We start from the raw sequence: 20115 nt of genomic DNA on the forward strand, positions 1-20115 counted from the left end.
GATTACTGAAGAAATCACATAGAAGGTAATTTGTTCTTTGACTGGGGGTAATGCAGACTAAACCAAATTAGGTTGTAGCCTCTCTGCGTGTATTTTCAAGTGTCCTCTTTCTGCAGGGTTTGTGTTTTTTGCTGTGCAGTAAGGGGCAATTTGAGCTTGTGCAATTTTGAAGGAGGGCAAAACAAGACAGACTTCAGAGAAAAATGAAAATCTGGAACTGGAAGACACTTTGCACATGAGAGCCTCACAGCACGTCTGTCTCCATTGACAACCATACTTGGATTTTCTACTGTTTCAGACATGGCAGGAGTTACTTTTCAAAGAAATCTCTTCTGCTTTTGGAATGGGCTCCTTATTTTTTTCATTCTGATTTCTTTTTTGCGGATTAATTTCCCTGTTATTTGCATGGAAAATAGTGCAGAGTTGAGTATAAGCTGTTAACACCACTTTAATGAATGCAAGGAATGTGCTGGCTGTAAAGAGATAATGCATTTGTTTGCACAGATTGAAAATGTCAAGCAAGGTACATTAATTTATGAAAAGCCATCTTGCAGGTGGATTGAACATTTTATTCAAAAATTAATCCTGTCTCCACCAGAGACAGGATCCTGCAGGCCTTTGAAATGGATTTTGTGTGCGGATTCAGCCGGGACACGGGGCTGGGAAGTGAATGAAAAGTGCAGCTGCATGCCTTTTAAAATGGACGGTGGATTTTGTTGGAAGGAAAATGTTAGTGAATCTAATGCTACATCTTAGTGTCTGCATTACAGATTGGTTGTACTTTTTTCAAAAGCTTAAAGGTCCTTGAAATTATGCACTATAGCAGAAAGCTAATACATTCTCAAGCACACATAGCATTTAATAATGTAAAGGAAGAAGTAATAGGTTTATTCCATGATGAAAAGAGAAAAAAGAAAACAACGTTTCAGCTGTGAAGAAGGCTCCACAGCCGAAACGTTGTGTTTTCTTTCTTCTCTTTTCAGCATGGAATAAACCTATTACTTGTTCCTTTGCAGCCTACGTGGTGTGGTAAGAACCTTTGTTCAGAATTCGGTTGCCTTTTGGTGCCTGTACATTGTCCACAGTCAGTCATGACTTGTTTTATTTTTCTGCTTTGCCCTTAAACCCAACTTGACGTAGTCTTTAATTGTTCAGTGTAGCAAATGTAATGCAGAGATACAGTACAGATAGGTTTTCCATATCTTCTTACAATGATGTGCATCTTTGCTGATAACTCTCTGGGGATTGTGTTAGAATGCTTTTTGGTCTCTTATAAGACATTTTAGATCAGTATACACTGCTCATTTGGAGCTCTTTATCTGCAGATGAAAGTCTAGATGGCCCCCTGGGAAGAGAACATGTGATCTTTATCATTAGGATAATTGTTAGATCACTTTTCCTTTCAGCATTGGTAAAAGACTGGATTTGAACATTTAGATTTCTATTACTCTTCAGTGTTTTTACCCTACGTGCTTTTTGTAGAAATGCAAGCTGACTTAAAATTAAATCATTTTAATATGGACTTAAAACATCTCTGAGATTCTATCTATATACAGTAGGTACCCGGAAAAGGAAAATGTCTTGACACATGATTTTAACAGACATTGTTTTTTTTTTATTTTCAGATAGAGCAGCTATAACAGAGATAAATGTAGCTAATAATCTATAAAAGATTCGCTCTTCCCCAGTTCCTGCCAGAGGTGTCAGAGTGTGTCACTGCCAATGCAGAGAGAATCTGCAAACAGATTGTAGATCTGGGGAGACAAATTGCATTGTTAGCTTTAATTGCTGAGCATGTCTGTACTGCCATACAATTTTTAATTCCCCCAATGGATTTCTCTTTCAGTGATCAATAATCCTTATGTATAATGAGGTTTCTTCAAAATTCTCTTTTTCACTGGTCTTAAGGAAAAGAAGAGCTGAAACTAATTATATGTTTTGTAGATTATTGAAGTCCCAGGGGCACTATTTTGACCGATAGCCATGGAATAGAAAGTTAAGTCTCATATATTTAAAAAATAAATGGAATCCTTCTCTCAAGCATGCTGACGCTTTGTTTCTCCAGCGCTGCCCATTACTAGCTCATCTGTTCCTTTATTTATTCCCACAAACTATTCATAGGGAGAGGTGAATGTTTTGGGGATGCCCCTGACATAGTTTCGGGTTCCCTGTAGCTGTACTTTTACACTCATAGTGGGCAAACGGTACACCAGAGGCTGGCAGAGTTTCAGTAGTCTAAACAGGTGTAAAAGTGGGAGTCCAACTTCACAGTAGATGGAGATATTAGCTTTGTTAAGTGCCTTGGGGCAACCTTGTTGTGAAAGGCGCTATATAAAGATAAATTGAACATTTCTGTATCTTGAATTAAATATACTGATACTTCACATTCACATATATTTGAGTAGCATCTTAACTCCATGCTTGTTGATGCTGTTTTGAACTGAAAGTGTTTTTTTCTATAGACTGCAATAAATCACACCAGTTTGGTGCAGCCAGAAATTCTGATACCTAATGAGAATCTCCAGATGGGTGAAGAAGACACTTCAGAAGCTCAGAATTACTTACAGTATACACTGTTATGCAGCATCATGTGCTCCAATTATATTAGCGAGTTAATAGACATGTTCCTCATTCTACTCTTTTGGAGGAGCCAGGAGTTAATGTTGGTCAGGAGACATTCTTGTCTTGTCGCGGCCAGTCAGCACCCACAGGATCTCCCAACCGCTGGTGACAGGACGCGGAGTCTTGATTAAAACTCTCCAGGCTGTGGGACTCTGTATTCCAGTCAGACTTTTGTCTGGTATTAATAATACTTGTTTTTTTGCAAACGCTTTAACCCTAGGCAGTTTTCAGATGATAAAGCATGAAATATTCTATTCAGTAGTAAGTGCTGCAGTAAAGACACTTTTAACAGGAGCTTTGTTCTGGATCTCAGCTGAAGAATGTGGTACAGCAGGGTCCAGTACCTCACTCATGGTGACACTGAACCAGTGGCACAGCCAGGACATCAACTGGAAACCTGTTGACAGACCCTCTGGCTTAACTCTTGGAATTCCTGTTTGCTTGCTAAGCTCCTTACGATCCCTTGTTTGTAACAGCCATGTGCTTCTTTGTGTTTCAGGGCAGCTGGAGTGGATGGTGGAGCTCTGTGGAGCAACTGTGGCTAAAGAACCCTTCCTCTTCACCTATAACCCGGTAAGCCCACACAGCAGGGACCCTTCCCAGCTGCAGAGCCCTCCCTTAGCTGGGGCCCAGCTTTGTAAAGAAATCTGTCTGCCAGTCACCGGGAGAACTGAGCTCCTGTTTATTTATTTCAATAGCAATTTCTGGTGCTTCTGTTGGGATACGTATTAGGGATTTTAGTCATAGATTTAAGTGAGTGGGGAAAGTTGGAATTCTAAAAGGAGTTATTATAGAGTTCTGTGAAATCTCTAACTTTTACTCTTAAAAAAAAGTTTCTGTTTGGACATCTGGATGTTCTGGGGATAATTATTAGATATTGTACAGCTTTTTTATTAAAAAAAATCTTAAATAGTATATTTAGAATATATAATATAATTAGAATATAATATGTATTTCTCCTTCGCTGTGAATACCCCTTCTTGTTTGTGTCTAGTTAGTCCATGATAGATGTTCTACTGAAATGAGCTCCTTATGTATACTTTGAGACTAGATGAGAATAGCTAGGTACTGTAGGGTCTGTAAATCAAGGAGCAGGTTTTAATTCTAATGATTCAGAACATTAGGGATTGTTAATTTGCTTTGCAAACATTTTTTGAGGATCTTTACAGAAGGTCTCTTGTCAGTGGACTGGATCATGCGTAAGACAACATTAAATGACACAGAAAGGGACCATTCTCTGCACTTTAAAAATGATGTGCTGGGATAGAAGCTGGCTATTTAATCATCTTAAGTTAATAAAACTGCTGATTACCTTTGTTAGTATTCTAAAGGTTTGCTGAACAAAATTATAACTTTAGAACATTTCTGTATTTAAAATTAAAATATTTTAAAAATCTGAATGTATTGAGCTGCACAGCTTATTCATGAGTAAATACATTTGTTTTATGTTACAAATACTGCAATAACTAAGTAAAAGCAACACCAAAACATTTTTATCCAAGACAGCTTGCAGTTTAGGGCGAAATTGATTTAAATGGATTTAAGGGATACTTCAAAGGGATTTGTTTTACTTGTTTTAGGGAAGAAAAAATAAACAAAACCAGAAAAAAATCTAATGGTGCTTTTCATGCAGCATTTCTTAGATTGGGAGGAAGAAAGGTTACATATAAATAGGGTTCTTGATGTGACCTCCTGCATGTCGTATTTAATTACTACACATTATTTTAAGTCATTTTATCTTGAGTTTTGTGCTAGAGGTTAACTAAAGTTAACTTTTAGTTTTAAAAGGCTGAACGTGGAGAGATGTTTGGACTAGTTTATTTGAGTTATCATCAGGGTTGGGAGCTGTAGTGAGTGCTCCTTACCGCCTGCAGGTGGACAAGGTCTTAGCCATTGGATACGGACTCAGCTGGTTATTTCACTCCTGATAGGGTCTGTCAGTGGCTCCCTCAGTCCCGCATACTTTTGGAATGAAATTGAACTCTGTCCCAGAAAAGGACACAACAGTACACCTGTTAATGTTACGTTAAAGGGACAGTAACCTTTAAGTATACCATACAGGTTTGGGTGTGCAATGAGACTGTGTGCTTTGCAGCTGGTTGTTTTCTTGGGGGTCTGACATGTGGCTTGTGTGTATTTACCTCTTTCACCATGTCCGCTCCAGGAGCTCATCCAAGTGGTTGTGGTGCAGCCCGAAGCAGAGGAATCACAGACAGATTACAAAGGTGAGGAGTAAGTTCATGCACCCTTCTTCCTAGTTTCAGCATTCTGCTCCCAAAGGGTTGGCAAATTGGGCAGCTTACAGTATGTCACAAATTTTAATAGGACCTTCAAAGACTAACGGATAGCACTCTCAGTTGTTCCATGTACCATATTCACAGCCAACAGGTTTAAGTATTCCAAAAACAACATGTGGAATTGCTCAGCTTTTTAGCAATTACAGCAAACCACTGTTAAATGAATTGACTGCTTGTGGTCTGATCTAAAGTTAAGGCCCTTGTTATACAAAGCTGTCTGCTGGTTCTTGCATTCCTTGTGACCCGTTGACTTATGTAAGCTTTCTCGCAGTGCGATCTGTCAGGGCTCACTGCATTCTGTTCCCAGCAGCATCCAGTCAGCTCACTGATATGCATCTCATGACTCTTTTTGCTGTTTGATGAATAAATGGTTGAAAATAAGACTATAAAAAACACAGCTTCCCAAACAGGATTCAGAAGCACTGCTTCTTTTTTTAAAGTTTAAAAACCAATTGAAAGATTTCATATTTAGAAGTGAGTAAGATTATATTCATTTGTGTTTCTGTGAAACCTGACCATTGATAATTAAGACTTGTTGACAAAAAAAGACAAAGTGGAAAAAGGCCATTGCTATTCCTCTGGAGCATCTATAATTTTACGTGACATACTTTTCAAAATTAGATTAACATCAGTTTGTGTCAGTCCTCTGTGTGGTGTAACTGGTAAAATCCACCACAGTGACATCAGAGCTAACAGACTGCTATGATTTATGTTGCTACTACGTTGACACCGAAAAAGGGCCTACTAGCATATAAAAGTAAGTAACACACTGCTACACATCTAGTATGTCAAAAAAACACATTTCAGGGCAGCTAGTCCATTAAAATCTAGTCACCATTCAACTTCATCCTTTCTTTTGTAAACCGCTTGTGTCAAGGCATACCTTTCTATCCATAATCCCCAAGCACATTCACAGCAAGCCCCAGCAGAGCAGCAGCCCAGCCAAGGGGGCGGCCTGCAGACATCACTGTCTTACTGTCTTACTGTCTTACTCAGCGGGGCTTTGACGACAGAGGGGCTGCATGGACATGGATTCAGTCTCTTCTCTTGTCCAAAAGGCCAAAGAACAAGCTGGGAAAACGACACAAAGGGAAATTATCTCATTTTAAACACAAGTACAATGCTGGGAGGTGCAGAATGTATCCCTGGCACTAATCTTCAATTTCTGCCCACATTCACTTCACCTCTGGGATCAGCCATGGGGAATGTGCTGTTGTCTGTCTACAGCAGGTGACATTTTTACTCCGTGCATTTCTTTCCATGAATTTACGAAAACACACAGATTTTCTTCATGTGGGCAAATGCCACTTACATAATTTCACCTACCCTTTGGGTATTGACATTTATACCTTGTTTGCTCTCACTCTTATTTTGTCAGAGCACTCTGCATTATCCTGCTGTATAATTTATATTTTCATTGTCAAACCAGAGCACTAACCTGTAGCATGATAAATATGTAATGAACTAGTAGCTCTGCACTGCAATCCTCAATGTCTTTTGTTCCATATTCATGGGTTATACTTCTATGATTACGCTCTGTAGAAATAGATTGGGTAGCTTGTGCTTTCAATTTTTGCAGATCTCAAGTCACCTTTTCTTCTGTTCAAGTGATAAGAGGTCAGATTGGCACACTTTTCAACAGTGAGCTTTGAATACAAGGGGCACTTCCCAATGCATAACTTAAGAGTGCTGGGGATGGCTTTAACAGAAAACTGCCTGAACAAGAATCTCTTGTTTATGGAGGCCTCAAGTATATTTAGTGGCTTTGAAGTGGCTCAGTTTGTAATGGCACTAGCACTTAGATTGAACCCTACAGTGCAGACACCACTCATTCAAGTGTAGCTTCTGTCAGCAGATGGTACTGATGGGGGTTCTCCAGCCCAGTGTAATTGGGGGGTAGAACGTAACCTTGACGTTCCACAAGCGTGATGTTGACCCTGGAGTGTTGCTTATGGGAGCTGCATCACCTCTTCAGCCTGTGCTCACTCTAAAGATTGTAAAGTGCTGTCTATAAGAAATGCATGCTTCCCGTGACCGGTGCCCAATCTGAAGTGTGGCTGTGAGGTTCACAGTGTAAAAAATGGCAGGTGGCTTAATGGCAGTGATCTGTCCTCACTCCTCCTGTGCTGGTATGAGACTCACTTGCAGTGAGGTGACTAGATTGGCAGCTTGGCGGTACCATATTGGGAGAAATGATTGATTCCTAAGTTGAAACAAAAATATTGACATAAAAGTGTCTAAACTTGATTTCAGAAGTTGTAGAGTGGGCATCTCTTTACACACGCAGCTCTGTAGTTTCTCACAGTGGGAAATCAGACCCCTGTTTTTCTGACTCTCCACAGCTCTCCAGAGGAAGTACAGTGCCAGAGTCGTGACAAGAGAGTGGGTGCTGGACAGTGTGGCTCTTTACAGCTGCCAGGCCTTGGACTCTTACTTGGTGAAGCCACTCAGCTGAGGAACTGGTGAGACCTGGAGAGGCTGCCTGGACCCCAGCACAGTGCACATACAGCTGCTCAAGCCAGCTCTGGGCTAGGAGTCTTCTAAACCAGTTAGCAATTAAAGAGTTATTTTCTTGTCCAGTAGTCCAGTGAAATTGGTTGTGAAGAGAGGTAAGAGACTGCTTTTGTTCTTCTTTCAGCCTCAGTGTAGTTGATAATATTCAGTAGTTGAATCCAGTACTTCTGTACATCTTCTAACAATAATTGTATTCTACTGTAGAAGATGCACATTCATGAGCTGTTGTGATATTTCTGTACAACTCATAGCATTACAATCCAAACATTTTTCATTATTATCAGACCTAGTGCATTTGTGGATGGATAAGCAAAAACAAGGTTAAAAAAAATCTGAAGTGGATCATCTGGGGAGGATTTTATTTTTATCCTTTTTTCCTACACTATGTGAAAATATGTATAATTGTCCAATTAAAATTAATTATTGAGAATAAAGGGTTGTAAAATGGTTTAATGTCTGTTTTATGTGTTATGAGGCAGTGAAGAAACATCAGTTATAGTATCTGCCTAAAAGAGGTGCTGCTGTACATTTAGACCTGGGGATGCCTGTTATCCTGCAGTCCTGTAGTGTGCTTTGTTGGGAGTTAATGAAAACTCAGCAGGAAACCCAAGCCCTCTATTAATTAAACGTCGGAGATGCCGTAGGCTTAGCTGAAATAAATCATAAACAATGACAAAAAACAATTATTTAGCCTCATTGTGAATATACAATCAGTCATTTTGAAAAATAATATAAAGTGGCACCAATGCGACTTTTCAGAATGTTCCTCTTTTTATGATATGGCTGGATAAAAGCAGGCATACTGTTGTCAATTCTACTAGTCTTTTGGCACAACTGTAATTTTGGTTTTGTACCAAAGTGTTTTTTTTTTCGGATACATAAACCTTGTTTTGCTTATGGGTTGTTGCAAGCTGAGCAATAAGAGATTACTGTAGCACCCTTTATTCTTTAAACAAAATAGTTCAGAGGAAAAATGTTTAAATAGTAGAAATTGAGTTAATTCTTCTGCACCTCAGAAACCCAGTTTGTTTCTTATCAGCCCATTTGGCCAGTTGTCTGATCACTCATACAGCTGGTCCTCCACACTGCAGTACTGTCCCTCAGAGCTCCTGGTGTTCAGCACTGTCCCTCAGAGCTCCTGATGTCAGCACTGTCCCTCACAGCTCCTGGTGTTCAGCACGGTCCCTCACAGCTCCTGGTGTTCAGCACTGTCCCTCAGAGCTCCTGGTGTTCAGCACGGTCCCTCAGAGCTCCTGGTGTTCAGCACGGTCCCTCAGAGCTCCTGGTGTTCAGCACGGTCCCTCAGAGCTCCTGGTGTTCAGTACTGTCCCTCAGAGCTCCTGGTGTTCAGCACTGTCCCTCACAGCTCCTGGTGTTCAGCACGGTCCCTCAGAGCTCCTGGTCTTCAGCACGGTCCTTCAGAGCTCCAAGTGTTCAGCACGGTCCCTCAGAGCTCCTGGTGTTCAGCACGGTCCCTCAGAGCTCCTGGTGTTCAGCACGGTCCCTCACAGCTCCTGGTGTTCAGCACTGTCCCTCACAGCTCCTGGTGTTCAGCACTGTCCCTCAGAGCTCCTGGTGTTCAGTACGGTCCCTCAGAGCTCCTGGTATTTACAGAACTGTCCCTCAGAGCTCCTGCTGTTCAGCACTGTCCCTCAGAGCTCCTGCTGTCCAGCACTGTCCTTCAAAACTCCTGGTGTTCAGCACTGTCCCTCAGAGCTCCTGGTGTTCAGCACTGTCCCTCAGAGCTCCTGGTGTTCAGCACTGTCCCTCAGAGCTCCTGGTGTTCACAGTACGGTCCCTCAGAGCTCCTGGTGTTCACAGTACGGTCCCTCAGAGCTCCTGGTGTTCACAGTACTGTGCCTCCCACCAGCTACCTCACACACACGGTAAGGAAATGCAGCACATTGAATAAGGAAGGAGTCAGGGAGTGGAATGATCAATGGCTGGCTCCTCTTAGGTAGTGACACATGCTGACTGCCTGTCACATGGACATTCAAAAAAGAAAAGGAAGGGTCTGAATTTCATGTTCACTTCTAGGAATAATTAGGCTAGGTCTGTCGTAAAGCCTTACAGAACCCCTGTGTTCTGTAGTGTAAGGATCTCCTCCAGGGGGTTTCCAGTCAGAGCTACAGTATCTGGGCAGCAGGGAGGACCTACAGTATAAGAGAGTTTCTCAGTTCAGAATGGTTCTCAGCTGTCACTGATAATAGAAACCACTGACTTTTATCTGGATCCTTCTTCTCTTTCACTGCCAGGGCGTACATGTGCAGCTTCAATGGCGTTGTTCTAACAAACAAAAGCTGATGGCCATGGCGTTTTGGTGAGATATGGGTGTCGAGTGAGACAGAAATGAAGAGCGTAAGCCTTTCATCAGGCTGAGGTTTTGTGCTCTGTGTGTCTTAGATCAAAGGCCTGTAACAGCTGATACCAAGACAAATATTCTGTCCAGTTTGCTGGAGGTTTCAGACTTGGCTGCTTTAGTAGGAGCAAAAGAAGTAGGATGGTATTTGTGAGGCTGTGGAAGGTTCTAATTCAGACTTCTGCATACAGCTTCGGTGAAATGAACACTTTGTACGAGAATAATTATTATTCCATTCCATTATTATTACTTTTGATTAATGTAAATAGAGATAAAGCTTTTGATAAAACTCTCTGAAGCTAGGTTTATTTTAATCCAAAATCTCAAAAGGCAATGCTTTTTGTGTTTTTACGTGTTGCAGAGTGATTTAATTTAATCGCTACCTTTTAACGTATTCACAACAGAACTTTAACATTATAAATACGATAGTCAATGCGCCAAGCAAAGCTTTGCCTTCACAATCACTGAATCGTTGTCTTGTGAGTGTAGACAATCATTTCCCTATAATAGGGAAATATAATCAATGATTTTACTTTGGAATCTAATTTTAATTTACTGTAGTTCTTACCTCGGACATACATTATTTTTAAGGTTAAATATTGCCTCTTCCACAGACAGAGGTTAGAGGTTCTATCACTTTTCCAACTTGGTCATGAAAGTTGCACAGGTGTTTCGACTGATCACTCTGCCAGCTCCCACATTCTGGAAGGAGAATTCAGCCCAGATGCAGACGGGACTCCGGATGGAAACGGGGGGACATGCCGCCCCGGGACGTTGGAGGGAGTCTGTCTCCACAGGCCCGAAGATTCCCGGACAGAATGGGGAATCGCTAGCCTGGCAAGGCAGGCAGCCGGCCGATGCTGAATGTATTTACTGCGCTGTGTGTGTCATAGTTTTATCACAACAAACTGATCTTGTGTCGGTTCTGACTTTTCATGGTTACGTCATGACAGCAGCCACTAAATAAAAAATATTTTATTATCCTATAATAATGCCAGGGCATGTATCACTAAGACATTTCAGTTAATTAAAAAGGTAATTTGGTCACCCTGTTTGCACCTGATTTGTATCAGTGATAATTGAGCCCAGGTAAGAGCAGAAATAGCCTGTTTCTTTAAACAAGGCTGAATCATGGAGAGAAGGAACCAAATGAGACAGGTCAGGTCTTTCTGTCTTCCAATAAAGATTTTTTTTTAAGAGTCCTGTTTTGGTAGAAAAGTATGTGTACTCTGAGGGAATCTTTTACTCCATGGATTTTGAATTTTGAGGTATATGTTTGAAATACTGGGATACTGGACATTGAACACAAAGGAGGTCGTGTTTCAATTAACTTAATTGGAAAGCCTGTTTCAGAGGATCTGAGACTCCTTTGTGCCCAGGAAGAATAAGAATTACATTTTTATTCTCCTGTATTACTTTCGTTAATTGTTATTTTTCTTTTTTACAAGCATAAGAAGAGAAGAAACACTTGCTCTTCTGAATTTGTTTAGGGACTAATCATTTTCTGGTAAGTGTGAGAGTGAGAACAATTATTTTGTTAGAATCCAATATTGTCAAATAGTACATAAGTCTCTTGGTCACTTAATGAAACACCTGCTTATCTGTTTATCAGCTTCTACAGTCTAGAGAACATTTTTGGAAGGCCGACCTGGGCAATAGTTACTAGGGAGGGTTGTTACAGCATTGTCTTATTTTGAATACAAAGAGATATTAATGCTAACGAAGGTAACAGCTAAAAAAGTTAAATTATATGTTTGGTGACTGAAATGGCGATAATAAAGAACATCTCTCTAACACTGACAGAACTTGAGCACTCCTCTGGCAGGTGCCTGTCCTGCCCTCTGTGAGATGGGCCCATCCAACAGGGCAAGAAGGAGGTGTTGAGCAGGAGTGTCTGGGGCAGGGAGCCTGTTTTAATGTTGTATCACTAAAGTTCTTTTTAATATGAAATTAGCAATCTTATAACATGTTAATTATTAGTTATACAGGATAGAATTATACGAGATGGGGACTTATATACTGTACATCATGTATGTTACCATGATTTCCTAATTTCCCGTTCTTTAGATATTCTGATTATTTTACTTGCCATCTTACCTTGTCTGATCATTACAAAGTTCTTTCTGAGTGAATGTTGCCTAGCCCCATTAAGTACCAGCTTGTTACAATAAGACATGGTCTTATAGTTCATCAACTAGAAAAATGACCCGAGGAACAGCTTACTCTGTCTTACTTTCAGGCTCAGTTGAATAACGGTTTGATAATTACAGTGCCACTCTAAGTGTACTGCAGTTGGTAATTAGTAAAATGACTTCTGAAAGACTTGATGCATTGACTACCAATTGCAGTCTTAAACATCTCTGTTGCACATCAGAGGGTTCATGGCAAAATACCAAAACACACTTAGCTTAAAAGCATAATTTTCAGAAATATTAAGTCATGAAGATTCAATGTACTACAGTATATGTATTCTAAACCCTGTTCCAACTGTTTAAGGCTATAGTTCTTAAAAATTAATAATTTACTTTAAGTATTGTCTATGTTTCAAGGTCATCTGGAAATATTTCCATCACTACCAGTGGTTATTGTTATCATGTCACTGCTTAAAAAGTGGGTTAGATCCTATGGTTCTAAATCTATAAATAAATATCTGTATATCCATACGGTTATCCATAAAAAGCAATTCACCTAAAAGCATTTACCATAAAAAGCCTTATCTACACCTTTCAATCTGTGGTCTTGTCAAAACCAAGAAAGTCATTCCCTGCTTCAGGGTAGATTTCCCCCACACTGTTCATGCATTTAAATTGAGCATGATTGCAGCTTGATGTACTAGTTGGATCAGCAACACAGTGCATGGTGTAAGAACTCAACTTTATGTTATATTATGTTAATCATTATACTAGGGTATAATGATTCATAATCTAAGTCTAACAGCATTGTCTTCAGGAAGAAGAATGTTTTAATGTTAAATTTTGCTGTGTACTATATATTTTCAGAACAAACTAATCCATGAACCACTTACCTTTTGGTGTCTTGAAAAGAGACAGAAGTGCAGTGAATTGGTGGTATATGAAGTTTCTTAATACATTAACGACATTAGTAAGAAAGGGAGTACAGTAGAGTGACTTGTAATGGGCATCTCCTGTTTATTATTACATGTAATCGCACCGTTTAATACAATTGACCATTCTATTTTGATTAGTAATCTTGAAAAACAAGTTGGGTTGTCAAATGTATGTATTGCTCTGGCTTCAGTCCTCTCTCCAGTAGGTTTTTGATTTTTTTATATTGAGGAAAACATCTCATATTGAGGAAAGCATTGTGTGAGGATTTGCAAATGTACAGGACTCTAACAATGTCTAGACATGGTCATAATGAAAGAAACAGGATGAAATCGAAGTGAGGAGGTCTGCATTTGAGAGATTTCTCTTGTGGAAATAAAAAGACTATTCCCAAAATGCCCTACGACGTGAGCATTCCAGGAGAAAATACACTGTGAGCTGAAAAGATTCTTGAGAAATTTAGCTGGGTTACTTTAATGATGTCGACAGTAGAATTGAGGGATCTGAGGCTTTAATAGTTTCTGCAGAGAGAGAGACTGCTCTGTTATTTGTAAAAAAAAAATCTATTTCTGTATTTTGCTGAATCAGCCCTGATTTCAAATGTCATTTTTTTCCTTCCAGCACATTGACATCTTTTGGTTACATTTGAGGGAGTTTTCCTAATAAGGGTTCCTACAAAACAGGTGAGGGGCATGAAATAACTGTAAAGTCACAGTCGTCCGTTCACTATACTCCCTTTGAAAAGCTCTTGTTTAGATGAAGAATACTGTATATGAGTTTTAGCTACAAGAGTACCTTTCCTCTTAGAGTACCAGTTGTACTGGGGACACGTATTCCTCTCTTGTCACCACCTGTGTACATTCAATCCTCACAGGACTCAATACTATTTAATTTCCTCAAGATATTTGTATTATTAAATCCACACACCTGTAAAACTAAGACCTAGAATCAGATTTGGAGTTGTAACTTATTTCATTTTGTTTGTAACTCAACAAAATATCAAGTCAGCCAAGCCTTTCCTTTTTGTGCCTGTTTTGCTTTAGTCCAAAATTACTCATACTCTTTTACTACAAATTAAAAAAACTAGAACATTTTAGCCAGAATCTTTACACTTCTAATAACAACCACTTACATATGGAATCAGAAAATAATAATATTAGATCATTTTCATTTTGATGTAGCCCAGCACTAAGTTCAAACAATTTGTTCAGAATTGCTTTTCAAACGTCATTCTCATTATTTCCTAGACCAAGGAGATTCAAAAGCAATATTCATTCATCACTATATGTGTAGTTTTGGGGGAAAAAAAAACTCCCTGTGAGAGAACGAGGGTTAATGAAATAGAAAAAAAGGTTTGAATTAACAACGATTCTCTGGCTGCAGCTGCGAACATGCGAGAGCATTCCCAGGTAACACTTCTCCCGTGACATCTTAACCGTCAGCGGCTTTAATTTTCCTGCCTGTCAAGTGTTTACTGCAGCTCCTTATCTCTCTACACTCGCTTCATATCTCTGAAATCAAGCCCAGCTCTGCCGTCCTGCAGTTCACCAGAGTAGTCATCCTTCAAGCGTTTTGTCTCATTACCCGATGGGGTGACAGTCCTGTGAGATGCCAGAGGGGCCCCGTTATTCGCTCCCCTCCTGCCTTCCTGCTGCACGTTCTGCTCCTTCTGTTTCTGTCCTGACTCCCCTGCGGCTTCCTGGCTTTTCTTTTCCAGGCACCAGGGAGATGAAGGCGCCGGAGAGAGGAAGGTTTCCATGCAGGTAAATAAAAAAAGAACAAAGAAAATAAATCCTGCATGTACACAATTAGCTGTACCCAGTTCTGTGTTCCTTGAAGTGCCAACAGCTCAAGAAATCCTAGCAGACTCCCAGTCCATGGAATGAAGAGGTAAGTATGTTTATTAAAATGATAACCTGCTTGTTTGTGTGGCCTGGGTGGAGTTTCCCCTGTGGCTGGGGCAGATGGCGATCCCCGGCAGGACGGGCTGCCATGCACTCTGCAGCTATTCAGAGGCGGTGGCGAGCTGATCCACCTCGGTGTTTTAAACATTGAGTTGCGGAGATTAAAAGTTGCTCAAATCAGACAGCAACTTCAAATGCCCCTTCTTGCCACTTGGCCAGTTTCAGGTCCTTTCAGGTCCTGGGACAGGGAGGTAAATTCCAGGTCTCTGGTGGGCTTCTTCTCCCTCTGCACAACTGTAGCTTGGATAGCGGCCTGTTGGGGGGGGCAGGACATGGCACTCCTCGTGCTTTAAGAGAGGTTTCTGTGTGAAGTCCACCCACAGATATCTAAACAGAGAAGACTTTGCTACCAAGCATTATTAATGCAGGTGTCATTGTTTCAGCTTCTCTTGTTTTTATGTGCATCAAAGTCTTCGCTGATTTCTTGTTACAGTGGTGTGCCTGCATAATTAAAGCCTTATTTCCATGTTCCTTTGGGATTATATTGTGCAGCCTGCTGTCATCCTGATCTGAGGCCATGTTTCCTCTGCCATCCTCTCCCTACACATCTGTCTACAAAAAGCTGCCAACCATTACTATCACTTCTGCTGCCAAAACATTTAAAAAGCCCATAACGTTACAAAAGAATATCCTGCAGAATATTGAAAAGTGGAATTAATCACAATTTGCATATCAACATGAATAGGTTGTTGAAAACATAATATCTACAACAAAAAACACTACATTCCAGAGAGACACATTTCCATTCACAAAGTGATTCACTTTATGTGTGAATCACTTTCTTCTCTCTGAAGTAAGTCTTTCTTGATGGACAGGGATACTTATCTGTCACAACACTGTATTTGTGATGAGATTAGGTTAACTGAGTACAGTACAGTAAAGTAATAAGACACTAAGACATTGAGAAGCAAAGCTATGCAAGCAAAATGAACTAGTAAGAACTAAATACAAAAGGCAGTTTTTTTGTGGTTGACACTTGATTCAAAGCAATTTATATTTGCAACTATTTATAGAGCTGGGTATTTTTTTTAACAATTCCAGAGAAGTATTTTGCTCAAGGGTACAACAGTTGTGGGTTTAATCCCTGCAGTTTAAACCCACAACCTTCCCATTCTGAGTCCAGAGGCCTAACAACTGCTCCCCCACAACGTCAACACCCTGTTGGCGAGAGAAAACAGAGTAACACCTGCGCTCAAGGCCCGTGCCGCAGGACGTGCTCCATCTCTGCTGAAGCGCAGGAAGGACGGCGTCACCTTGGTCTTTGGTTATGTTGCCGTCTTATCTCTCTGCCCCATGTTGGGGCTTTATCTGCCGAGCAGACGATAATGACACCCGGGGATGAATAATGTTCTCCTGTAATAAGGCTGCAGGGAAGAGGGACAGAGCTGTTGTAATTACTCCTGTGATACAAGATAGAGTGAATTTTAATATCACTCACGTTTAAAATCAAGAACAAACAGCAGTTTGCTCTTTTATTTTCAAAATTGACAGCACAATTTATATATCAGTGTTGGCAAACAATTAAATGCAGTGTGTTACACAGTAGTGGCCTTTTGTAGAACATGTTGTTTTCATCAACAATAAAAGCGAATATCTTTGAGGACAGGGGGTCCTACATCCCTGCAAATTACCAGCAGGTTGAATTGGTCTGATAAAGGCTTCATTCAACCAGTGTAATCCATCTCTGCAAGTCTTGTGCTGCTGGTGATGGAACCAGACCCTGAAAACCTGGAGGCCTCATGTCTGTGACAACCAGGACTCGGGCTCCCTGTGTAAAACTGTTTCAAAGCATTTAACACAAATTCAGGAAGAAGTTTTCAACTAAATCCCTTGAGCTCAAGGATGACTAATTAACACTTTCTAATGATCAAAACTGCTTAATAAAACTTAATAAAGTTAACCGTTATTGCAAATCCAACAGAAACATTTTAATGTAGCAGTTTAAAGGTATTTTAAATTTATCTGTTGAGAATCTGTTTCACATTTCCAGTATTTTGTTTTTTGCTTTAACATTACATTACTTTATTAACCCTTTACAGTTTCTTGCATTAGGAATTATCTTTTCACAGACCCCAGCTTGCTCTCCATGAGACACACAGACAGGGAGAGAGCCTGGGGTCAGAGCACAGGGTCTGCCATTGTACAGCACCCCTGGAGCAGTTGGGGTTAAGGGCCTTGCTCAGGAGCCCAACGGAGCAGGATTCCTCTGCTGGCCGCGGGATACAAACTGACAACCTTCCAGCTGCAGGTGCAGATCCTGAGCCACAGAGCCACCGCTCCGCCCTTGTTACCTGCTGCTAAAATACTGTAATATAATAAGGTTGTTTTGTGCGGTTTCAGAGTAAGTATTACTATTACCACTAAGGTTTTGCTAAATTTGTCATTTAGTTTGGCTTATAAATGCTAAAAATAATGAGGAGCATGTAGAATGTCTATTTTCAAACTTTTGATTTTTGACCATTTTTGATTGGCATGCTCACAGGTGAGCAAAAACTGAGGCAACATTTCTTTTTGAGGAAACAACAAAATAACACTTTAACTGCATTTCAGATGCATCCTAAAGCACAGCAGAGGCATCAAGAAATGTCTAGGTGTTGTTGAAGCCCTAACCCTAACCCTAGCTCGGGCATTTATAGAATATAAAGTGTGTTGCAGGTATTGAAAACGGATGATCTGGGGAGAAGATTAAAGAGCATGACAGCAGTAGTATCTGCCTTCCAAATCACGGCATCCCTCTGGAAGTGAAGGCGTTCATAATATGTCCTACTGAAACATTTTGAAACCTCAACCTCTCAGTCATTGTGCAATCCAGAGCACAATATACTTGTTTGTGGCAAGTATAAAAGGTTTATGTTCTCATGTTGTTTTTCCCTGAATGTATTTAAATTCTGTCCTCTGAGTCTTAACTGTTTTTTCAGAGTCATGCTGCTGGCGAGGGGTCATCCCATCAAGGCTTGGTTGATTTCCAGCGTCATCAAGTGTTAATGACTACAGACACAGAGATAGAGGGAGAGCAACAGGAAAGCTGGGAACAGTAAGACCCTCGATTTGTTAGAGTTAGACCTCTTACAACACTCATTATAATCATCACAAATCAAGATTAACGATTCCCCCTTCTCCCCTGCTGATGTTTTAATGAGCTGATAGAATGAGACCTTCTTCAGCTGATGGATGCCTGCTGAATAACAGATTTAACTATTTTGAATACTGAGCTCCACAGTGCTAAACAGGCTTTCTGCTGTCAAGACATCGATACATGTTTTTGTAACTACATCTTTAAACTAACATAAACCAAAGAGAAAGATACTAGCATTGTGGAGAGTTAAATAACATTTTTCAGATCTCTGCTAAACTAACCTTTGTCATTTAATAATAGAGTTCCACCATTGCAAAATACTATTGCTTGATACAAGCATTTATTACAGGGAAATGAGATTGATTGAAGTGAGAAATGATTGACCCTTTTTTACAACTAGTGATTGACAGATTTCCTGAACACCATAAACCCACTGCTGAGGTCCAGTAAAAATTCAGCAGTCAGATAACTCCAAAGGAAAGAAAAACATCAAATCCAATGAAATATTCATTGTGTTCTGGGGTATATTTGATTTCTTCCTCGTGACCGGCGTCACATTTTGCTGAGTGGTTAATTAGTATTGACACCAGTTTGTCGTCCTGGGCAGAGGAGACAGGCGTTTTTAGGCCTTGCAGGCCAGGAAAATGTTTTCTAAACACAGAGTTTGCTTATCATCTTCGACAACCTTGTCTACCCTCCGTTTAGGCCTGCCAGCCAAATCTTTTTAATCATACCAGCTGCCATTCACAGATTCGAGAGCACTCATTCAGACAGGGTGAGCCTGAACACAAGCCTGAGAGCTGTTAAGGTAGTTAAGCGCTGTTTTTTCTCTGAATTCAGTAAAAGAGTTTGTCACACACGTGTCTTCTCTGGAGCACAGCACAGATGGATGTCTCTCAGCAGAAACATTACTCACTGTTTTCTCTTTCTTTTGAGTCTCATGTGTGAGACATGAGTTAGCCTCACACTTGGTATAAAGTTGTTTGTATAACAAACTGAGAAAGGGTAGTGGGAGTCTGGAACAAGTTACCCAGCTCTAGCTGCTTTCAAGAAAGGGTTGGATTAAATCCTTGAATGACTTCACTACTAGAACAAAATGAGGCTGAATGGTCTCCATTTGTAACCTTTCTTAAGCAATTTAGTTTTTTTAAGAGGAAGCAACTTAAATGATGCAGTTATTCTTCTTCGTCTCCTTCTTATTAAATTAATGACTTTGTCCTACAGTAGGTAAAAGGACAGAGCTTCTGATATACAATGCCAGATATGTTCATGAAAAGATTGTAAAGGTACGAGTTGGAAGAGAATATATAGCACTTTAAAGGGTAACAATTCATTCAATGTCATTTCAGTTTATTTGTCATCTGTACATTCTATTATACATTTTATTACTAGGTATTTGGAAGCCCATCTCTGAGAAAAAAATCAAAGCAGACAAAAATCACAATTCTGAAGGTTTTGTGGCTGGTGTTGAGCAGCCAGATTATTAGTAATTATAAATTGTTTTGCGAGCAGAAGCACTTTGATTTTGTGGAGCATCTGCATCATCATGTGGCATTAATACAGGCACAGTCACATCTGTTTAAAATGCATTGAAACCTGAAAGAAAAACATGAGCTGCATTTCAGAAGTGAAGAAAATGGATGTGACATTCATAGATGTACTTTATTTTCTCATATATATGTATTTTTTATTATAGCTTCCCATCATCTCTAGATATGAAATGCGTGAGATGTTACTAGCCGTATGATCTCTTTGAGTTTAAAAGATCCATCTGGCCCATTTCCTTCAGCCCTGCTCTGTGCATGTTGTAAACCATCATGTCCGAATGTGAAGGTACTGAGCAAGAGACAAATCTGTTTACACCTCTTTAATTCTTCTGTTGTAGTAAAACATTATCTGTCCATGACTGCTTCACAACAATACAAATATTTTTTTTTTCATTTGAAACTGTTATAATTAATTAATATACATACAGTATATGACATATCACTTTCTGCTTATTCTTGAACACTTTAAATCTGAAGTCTTTAATAATCTCCTTATTAACCCCATTTTACTGGTCAAAGGCAATACTTTACATTGGCCAGTAGAAGTATTTTCTACTTACAGTACCAACTCTCTGTCACTTTTTACTAATTACATTTAATCAACAAACCTGAGTGGACACTTTCAACATTCAATGAAAATTCAGGATCTCCTGGAATACTGTGGAACACTT

At 39.9% G+C, this 20115-nt stretch overlaps 1 protein-coding gene across 2 annotated transcripts in view; it reads left to right on the plus strand.

Moving 5' to 3' along the window:
• si:busm1-163l24.4 (BRCA1 DNA repair associated) overlaps positions 1 to 7881 on the plus strand; it is a 48601-nt gene extending 40720 nt beyond the window's left edge. For both annotated transcript variants that reach the window (XM_015361847.2, XM_015361848.2), the window contains exons 19-21: positions 3122 to 3195; positions 4787 to 4847; positions 7262 to 7881. In XM_015361847.2, the coding sequence (XP_015217333.1) occupies positions 3122 to 3195; positions 4787 to 4847; positions 7262 to 7374 (248 nt within the window). In that variant the 3' untranslated portion in view covers positions 7375 to 7881. The remainder of the gene's footprint in view (positions 1 to 3121; positions 3196 to 4786; positions 4848 to 7261) is intronic.
• Positions 7882 to 20115: the final 12234 nt, after the last annotated feature.

This window comes from Lepisosteus oculatus, chromosome 28 (genome assembly GCF_040954835.1).
Source record: "Lepisosteus oculatus isolate fLepOcu1 chromosome 28, fLepOcu1.hap2, whole genome shotgun sequence".
NCBI lineage: Eukaryota > Metazoa > Chordata > Actinopteri > Semionotiformes > Lepisosteidae > Lepisosteus > Lepisosteus oculatus.